The sequence below is a fragment of the Limulus polyphemus genome, unplaced genomic scaffold, assembly GCF_000517525.1.
Source record: "Limulus polyphemus unplaced genomic scaffold, Limulus_polyphemus-2.1.2 Scaffold2829, whole genome shotgun sequence".
Taxonomy (NCBI): Eukaryota; Metazoa; Arthropoda; class Merostomata; order Xiphosura; family Limulidae; genus Limulus; species Limulus polyphemus.
In genome coordinates, this window is record NW_013668439.1 from 61,823 (window position 1) to 71,335 (window position 9,513).

Below are 9,513 nucleotides of genomic sequence, written 5' to 3' on the forward strand. Positions count from 1 at the left end.
AGTAAGATCTAGATAATATACAGTTCCAACAACAAACTATTAATATTATATAAATAATGTATTAACAGTCCAGTTTAGCTATAAGGTTTATATATTCTCAGCTTATCTGGAAAAATAAATACACATTTTAAGTATAAATGTTGCATTAGACTGAAAATAAATATATACAACAGTTGTAAAACTTGTAAGAATTTAAGGTTAAACATATGAAGCATTAATTATCACACATACTCAGTCCTGCCAAATGTAAATGATCTTGCATACCCAATTCTACTTAACATAAATGATCATGCATACTTAATCATACTAAATATTAATAAGAATAGATACTCAGTCATACTAAATATAAATAATTATACTATATATAGGTTATTATACATAGTCAGCACTACTAAATATAAATTATCAAGGATGTATAATCATTCTAATTATTAATTATCACCGATTCTCAGTCCTACTAAATAATGGTCATGCACACTCGATATATTTGTTTTGTACTGAATGCCCTCCAGTGGCTAAATGGTAATTCTGAGAGCTTTTCATGTTGAAAAATTTCGTTTCAGTACTTGTTGTGATCAGGTTACAAATTGTTCATTGTTTATTAAACTTTGTACTTGGCAACAAACATACTAAATGCAAATTATCATACATACTCAGTCTACTAAGTATAAATTATCATGCATTCTCAGTCTTACTAACTGTACTGCTTATATATCCTAAGGAATGAATAAGCCTTTTGTAATTTTAAGTTACTATAATTATATCAATGTGATGAAGGCATAAAGACATTTTTGCAACTCATTTTTGAAGTGTCATAACAACTAATATGAAACCTGTGTTAAATCAAAACAGTTAAAAATAAAATATTAATGATAATATTTAATTGATGTGATAGTAAATTATGAACTAAGATTATCTTTCCTCGTGTTTTAATTAATTTTAAGTAAGTGTAACATCTTGTAGTTAGGTTATCCAAAATACATTTCTCTTTTAAAAATGATAATCCCATCTGTGAGACTTCAATGACCTTGCCTGTGCAGGTTTTGGAGCTGATGCTGATCCCGGTTGCATAATTCTCCAGTATTGGGCAAAGATTGAGGTAAGTTTCACTGAATCTTTTCAAATATATTAAAGACAGAAATATTTATTTGATTCATACCTTGTTGAGTCTGATAGTCAGCCCTGATCCATTAACAATTAAATTCATGGGTAAATATAACAAAATGTTAATATACCAATGGCAAGAAATACAAAATGTATATATATAACTATGGATGACTATATCTTTATAAATATCTCCCAAGAGATATATGAACATTCCATCTCTCTAGATCTTTTACAAATTCCAGAAAAATACGGAGGCCAACAGTGGAAAATCCACATTCAATAAGGTTTCAATATCCTGATCTTCACTGATTTCACCTTTTTATTCAACATACTCTTAGCTAATCCACTTTTTTGTATTGAAATTCTTTAGGTTTTTTTCCACCCTGTATTCAACATAAACAGGTATCACAGTAGCTTACCCAGTTTATTATATTTCAATTTTATAGATTTAATTAATGTTACATGGCACTAGCGTGTGTAACAGGTATTATCACAGTAGCTTACCCAGTTTCTTCTATTTAAATTTTATAGATTTAATTAATGTTACATGGCACTAGCGTGTGTAACAGGTATTATCACAGTAGCTTACCCAGTTTATTTTATTTAAATTTTATAGATTTAATTAATGTTACATGGCACTAGCATGTATAACAGGTATTAAAACTCAACAGAGTAATGGTATATATATAAACAAATGAATAAATTCACACGCAAAACCTTAATGCATAAACACTGCTGTCTGAGAAGGGGCTTTGAGGGGTGACAAATCCATTCCCCGAATATATATTTCCTTTTTAATACATAGTACTACCAACACCTACCTCTCCCTTATGCATATGGTGAAGTCATCCATACTTCCCTACTTGTAATTTCATTTTTTGCATAATTCAATGAAGTTTAAAAAGCTTCCCATGCACTCTAGATCAATGCCTGCTTGTATAACATTAAATAATGGTTATTAATTCTGGAAAAAATGGTGGTCTGACCCCTAAACCATCTTCCTGAGATCTGTGCCTTCTTATACAATAGTTAAGAACACAGTTACACAATTATTAATTAGAAACACAACACAATGTAAAAAAACAGTAAATTTATACTCTATTTAACATTTGTGTAGACGTAGAGTTAGTGGTGGGTTCTGCCCTTCCCTCTGGTTACCAGTTCAAAATTGGTGACAGTAGCAGGGAACCTTAGTATCTTTGTAATAATAAACACAGGATGACCAAATTTATGTAAGTTGAACCAGAGACCCTCAAATAAATCACGAGGCACCCCACTTAACAACAAACAAATGGTGACCAAGTTTGTGTAAACCGAACCAGAGACCCTCAAACAAATCACGAGGCACCCCACTTAACAACAAACAATGGTGACCAAGTTTGTGTAAACCGAACCAGAGACCCTCAAACAAATCATGAGGCACCCCACTTAACAACAAACAAATGGTGACCAAGTTTATGTAAACCGAACCAGAGACCCTCAAACAAATCATGAGGCACCCCACTTAACAACAAACAACTGGTGACCAAGTTTGTGTAAAATGAACCAGAGACCCTCAAACAAATAATGAGGCACCCCACTTAACAACAAACAAATGGCAATATTTCAATTATTTGGACAGTTGGAGTAATAAAAAATGGTAAATAACCATAAACCTTAATTTGATTAGTTGATTATTTTGAGATAATCAATTTAATCATAATTTTTATTAATTGGTTGTTGGAATAATCAAAATGAGTAATAATCAGAAACACTAATTACAGTCAGTTGATTATTATCGTGACAGTAACTGATTAATCATAATTTTGATTCATCTGTTAGTTCACGAGCCACTAGTGAATGCAATCTTTGCACTTAGGTAATCGATTAAATCCTCCAACTCTAATTCAATTGTATCCTCATATGTCCAGTTTAAGCTGGGACTAGTAACTCACCCACTTTATTATATTGAAGTTCTGTATGTCTCTCAGATTTAATGAATACTGTGTGATATTTTCATATCATAACAGAGATCTTTTATAGGGTACTGCACTGTTATGAGTAGACAAACAGGAAATAAAATTATGACTTTTATCAAATAAAGTTGCATCTTTAAAATATATATATATAATTAATCTAGATAATGTTTATTATTATCAGTGTTGTTATTGCTTTCTATTTCCATTTTTAAAGGTAATTTTTAGAAAGTTCTGATATATATTGATGAATTGATAGAGAGATACACTTTTTGATGGAAGCCTTTTAAAAAATAAAACACTGTTTTAGTCTGTAAAGGTTGCTTATGAGCTAATAAAATCTTTAATGATATTTTGCATTTACTTTATTGTTCCTGCCACGTCACATTGAGTGTCGATTGAAGGACTCACCAGTGACCTTATAGGTTGCATATTCTACACATTCTTCTCGTATAGAAGTTTTCAATTTGGCATTTGTTATATTAAAAGGAATTTATCATGTTTGAAATAGTTTCTTAAAGCAAATAAAATTAAAATAGAAACTTTAATAACTCCTATTAATTCCTCTCTTCACAAACTGGATTATAATGTGAAAAACTGGAAGCCAAGGACAAGGTGAATATAGTACTGAAATGTAGTAATGGGATTGTACTAGAGTTTCTGTATAAAGAGGATATTTATTATCGTAGTTTACTGGCTCCGATTCTTATGACAGCAAGGATTTTAAGATCCACCTTTAGTTTTGACCTACACCTTAAAATTAGGGTTGTTTTAGGAAATACTAACAGTTGGTCAATCCAAAACTACTTGCACGATCAGCTGTTTTTTTCTTCATAAGACTATTATGATAATAAATATTGAGAGGTTTGGTACATTCTTTATCCTGCTGTTTGATCTACAGTATGTTAGAGATAAGAACTGACAAGGAAAAAAACACTGCTGTAAATTGAGTTTGATCAACATATTTTCAATCAGTTATCTCTTAGACTGAAAACCTATATAATCTGACTGTACAAGATTCACTTTTATGACTACTTTCAAAGTATCACACTTCACTACACAGCACTAAAGAAAATATCTGCAAATTTAGCAAGTATTAATAACATGTCAAGATTATTGTAAGATTGTTGTTTTTCTTATCAGTGTCTTCTGTATATTTATTTTTATGGTAGTAAGTACATATCTATACATTATTTATAAGAGAAGTTTACATTATATTTTAATAGTGTACCTTCAGATGTTTAAAATTTAATCAGAGATTCTTTTAATGATATTTTCATGTTAGGGCCCAGCCAATACAAAATTAGAAATTGTAAATTTTATGTTCAATCTGTATTAACTTTCCTAGTTAATGAAGTAGAAATATAAAGAACTTGAGTTAAGTTACAAGTATAAAAATTAACATCATTCTAATCAATATTAGGCCAAGTTTTGTAAGAACATGACTCGGGCAAGAGAATTATGGAATAACATTATTAACCAAGGACGAGGGTCAGAGGTTAGGATTTGGCTAGAGTATGCCAACTTAGAAAGGTAATTTTTTTTCGTCTTTTATGAGCTTAATTTAAATAAAATGATAAAACATGACTGTTATAACAATATTATTGCTGCACATATGTTTATTTGTCAGTTATTTAGTATTTTCTTCTCAGTGAGGCTCAAGTTTTATCTTTGTTTATTAACATTTATATTTTCTTGTTCTTCTTCTGTTACCTCTGTAAACTTTAAAGTGTTGCTTCCTGACATATAATACACTACATACAATATCATATTTCTTTGTCCCATTTCTTACATATGCTCATCTTCAGCATGACCGTGGTCTAAGCTTTGAGAATTAAACAAAGGTGCTACTTTTTCACCAATTCTTTAAACATCTGTTAACAAAGTTTCAATAATAATTTTAATAAATAATCCATAGTACTGTATTTTCATTATTGATTATATATATCTTGAAGAATCCTACATTTGTTTTGTACAGGTATGTGCTCTAAGAATGGTGGATTTCCTGATAGTATAATATATTATTGTACACTTTTACAGTATACCTTTTTGAAGAAGTGATGGTGCAGTTAATGGTGGAGCTGATTATTTTTCTAAACATTGTCATGTTTGAGAAAACCTGCCATATTAATTTACCACAATATATTAATCTAGAAAAGAAAAAGTAGGATGAACATGTTGTATTTCCAAATGTTGTCACATCAAGAGTTTTATGTTGAACTATCTAATGATTAAATTTGATGACGAGGAACCCACTTTGAGACTAATAATGCTTGGAGACGGCTCGAATGGGTAATGAAGAAAAACTTTAATATAAGTTTAACATAACGTTTCGACAAGGTTTTGTCATTAAGGTTTTGATTATGACAAAACCTTGTTGAAACGTTGTACATTTGCTGTTATGTTAAACTTGTATTAAAGTTGTTCTTCATTACCCATTCAAGCCATCTCCAAGCATTATCTAATGATTAGATGTAGTGGGAAGTTTGGCATTAAGGTCCATCATTTATATCCATAAAAAAATGATTACTAACCTTTTTTTTTACCAAGGGAAGCACAATTAAATACTGGGTAATGTTATATTAATTTTGTTATTCTTTTTAGAACTAATTGTTCTTTTATTCCTGCTACGTGTTAATTTTAACATTTTAAATTAACACTCTCACCTGATAGAAATGTTGCTGTAAGTATAACAGATCCTTAGCTTTTAACAAAGATTCAAAAATTCACAATCAAAATAAATAAACAACATACCTATAATAATTAACAGCTTTGTACCACATACAAGAATTGTGTGATTTTGCACTTGCTGAGATTTATAAAAATTACTATTAAACTAAACTTGTATGAAAGATTAAATTTGCAGGTAGTAAAGCAGTACATTAACCAGTTTGTTGTTTTAAATTAAATATTAAGTGTATTTGTTACTAATCTAGGTTCATGTTGATGGTAGAATCATTCCATTGCTTTTCTTAAACACAACTATATGTGACAACATGTTTTGTATGTTCATGAATATTTACTACAGTTTAAACAAAAGAATAAGTGTCAGTTGTAGTGTGAAGTTTTTCCCTTTAACTGGCAAAGGTTATTTTTCTTTTACTTACAGATTATAGTACAGTAGTTCCTAATTGAATTTTTTCAAAAATTAAAAAACTTTGTAGGGAGAAATTCAGTCATTTAGAATATCAAATTAAACATCACAGAACTTTACCAATTTATTTTATGGTGTAGGTTATAAGTTTTATAAAATGTTACTAACACTACATTTAAAATTGGAAAGTATGATATCCGTACCATGTTAAAAATCGTACCAACAACTTACTATATTTTCAATTGTTACAACTAACCTATTATTAGGCTGTATGTGTATGGAACCTCTAGCCAAACTCACAATATGTGTGTGTGTGTGTATTATAAACGAATAAAGCAAACCTTTATCAAATAATTTTCATGCCTAGTCAACACCAGTAGTTTAATTTTTCATTCAACTACTAAATCTTGAAGGTTCACAATTTCTGATTGCCAGTCACTACTTTGAGGCTAATTTTACTCTTGATACCAGGCAGTTTCAATCCACTGGTGGATAACAAAGTTCAAAGTAATAGTTGTATAAACCTGGGAAGTAGATCATTAGCTTTTGTTGTGTATTGTGGTAAATAAATACTCAGCTTATCTTCATTGTGCCAAATAGGTTGTCTACCAAGTTGACTATTGTTAAATTTTACATATCCATATATATTTGTTGTGGAAAATAAGGTGTTTACCAGGTGTCTATTGTTAAGTTTTACATATCCATATACTTTTGTTGTTCAAAATAGGTTACCTACCATGTGTCTATTGTTAAATTTTACATATCCATATACATTTGTTGTGCCAAATAGGTTGTCTACCAGGTGTCTATTGTTAAATTTTACATATCCATATACTTTTGTTGTGGAAAATAGGTTGTTTACCAAGCTGTCTATTGTTAAATTTTACATATCCATAGATTTTTGTTGTGGAAATTAGGTTGTCTACCAGGTGTCTGTTGTTAAATTTTACATATCCATATACTTTTGTTGTGGAAAATAAGGTGTTTACCAAGCTGTCTATTGTTAAATTTTACATATCCATAGATTTTTGTTGTGGGGTAGACAACCTATTTTCCACAACAAAAGTATATGGATATGTAAAATTTAACAACAGACACCTGGTAGACAACCTATTTTAGGTGTCTGTTGTTAAATTTTACATATCCATAGGTTTTTGTTGTGGAAAATTGGTTGTCTACCAGGTGTCTATTGTTAAATTTTACATATCCATATACTTTTGTTGTGGAAAATAAGGTATTTACCAGGTGTCTAGTTGCTAAATTTTACATATCCATATACTTTTGTTGTTCAAAATAGGTTGTCTACCAGGTGTCTGTTGTTAAATTTTACATATCCATATACTTTTGTTGTGGAAAATAGGTTGTCTACCAGGTGTCTATTGTTAAATTTTACATATCCATAGATTTTTGTTGTGGAAATTAGGTTGTCTACCAGGTGTCTATTGTTAAATTTTACATATCCATAGATTTTTGTTGTGCAAAATAGGTTGCCTACCAGGCTATCTACTATTAAATTTTACATACTCGATAGAACTTTGTTGTGGAAAATAAGTTGTCTGCCAGGTATCTGTTGTTCAATTTAACATATCCATAGACCTTTATTGTGGAAATAGGTTGTCTTTGTTATTGTACCATGCTACTGGTTGAGTTGTTTTTCCATCCCATAGCAGCTACTTAAAAGTAGTGAGTTATATACATCTTTTTTTACTGACATTTTTAGCCACAGCACAGTGGCTCATAGCTCTGTCATCTCTTGGCTGAGATCTAATTACAGTTTTGAACTCAGGAGGTCAAACTCTTTCAATTGATGTATTATTTTACCATGCCCAAGGTCTCTTAGATTAATTTACTCTAATCCTGCCTATAAGAATATGAGAGTAGCCCGGTAGAGATCCTGATGAATAATAAAATTGAGTTTGGTATACACGTACCCCATGCTTGGTATTGCTGGTGCACAAAAGTATAGCTAATGAAAAAAAAAAAGTGTCTTAGATTAAATTACTCTAATCCTGCCTATAAGAATTTCAAGTGTTGTGGCTATTGAGGATTCCCTCTTGTTATTGGTTACTGAAGCTTACTTATCTGTAGCAAAAAAAAAGTAATATTTAAAGTAAACACTGATCTTGTATTAAAGGTACTTTCAACTAATAATTTTCTTTGTTCAGGGCATATGGAGATGACAAGCATTATCGAAGAGTTTTGTTACGAGGACTGCATTCAGCCACTGACTGGCCAGAAACAATAGGAGAAATACTTATTAATTTTGAGAGGGAAGAAGGTATGTAACTTACCACTTACAAGCACAGAAGATTGATGATTTGTCTTAATTCTAACTTTTTCATTAAATTTTTGACATACAATCAAAATAGAGTCTTCCTATTTAACATCACTGGATGTTGGTGAACCCTTTTCATTTTCATTGGTGGCTGTTTTGAGTAATCACTTATATGAACATAACTTTGATGCCTTTGTAGAATGCTACATAAATTACTATATGAACATCATGAATACATTTTATACATAGAGTGAGATAAATATTATCTATTTGTATTAGATTTGATACCTTAGACAATGTTTTTACTAAACCATTTCTTTTAAGAAAGTGACCTAACATATGGTTATTAGGCTAACTATTTGTATATGTGCCATTACAGGAAGCATGCAAAATAGTATAAAATAGCTATGTTACATAGTGGTTTTCATCATTATATCATAAATAATAAGTTCACCAAAAGAAATCAATTACATATTTCAAAAGGTGAAATACATCTTATGTCTTGTATTTGAACATTAACATTTTGTATAATAAAAGATGTTAAATGTGATTTCATTTTAACCAGGAACTTGCATTATATTTGCTGTATCATTGGGTGTGTAAGCAAGTCAAACAAATACCCAGAACTGTAATTTTATCAGATACCTAAAGTAATGTCAAAAGCATTTTATGTGTTTATCTTGACAATTGTTTATGAAGGTTTTGAACTATGTTTTAAAAATCCTGAATAAACTCATGAATATTCTTAATCACAGAACAGTTGTGGTTCTAGTCATTGTTACAACTTGAATCTAATGAAACAGGAAATTTGCTCAGGGGTTAAGTATTAATTTCTTTAATATATTTTAACAATAAAAGAGGTTACATTAAATATTTATATCAGAAAGTTAAAATACCTCTTTTAAGTTTCAGTGTCGGTTCATACATTTCATTTACAGCTTGTAGGAAAGTAATAAATATGGGTTTATTTTTCTATTAAACTTGATATTAACATATAAGCTTCTAAAACATGTATTAACCCTTTCAAGACAGGTCATGGGTGAAAGGCCATGTCATCTCATTTGTTGACTCGCATTCAAAAT

The 9,513-nt window shown here is 30.1% G+C and overlaps 1 protein-coding gene across 1 annotated transcript in view; it reads left to right on the forward strand.

Annotated features, from left to right (window-relative positions):
- LOC106468007 (squamous cell carcinoma antigen recognized by T-cells 3-like) overlaps positions 1-9,513 on the forward strand; it is a 103,854-nt gene that overhangs the window by 33,826 nt on the left and 60,515 nt on the right. Inside the window, exons 9-11 of the mRNA XM_013928402.1 lie at positions 1,041-1,099; positions 4,486-4,595; positions 8,322-8,434. Coding sequence (XP_013783856.1) covers positions 1,041-1,099; positions 4,486-4,595; positions 8,322-8,434 — 282 coding nt within the window. The remainder of the gene's footprint in view (positions 1-1,040; positions 1,100-4,485; positions 4,596-8,321; positions 8,435-9,513) is intronic.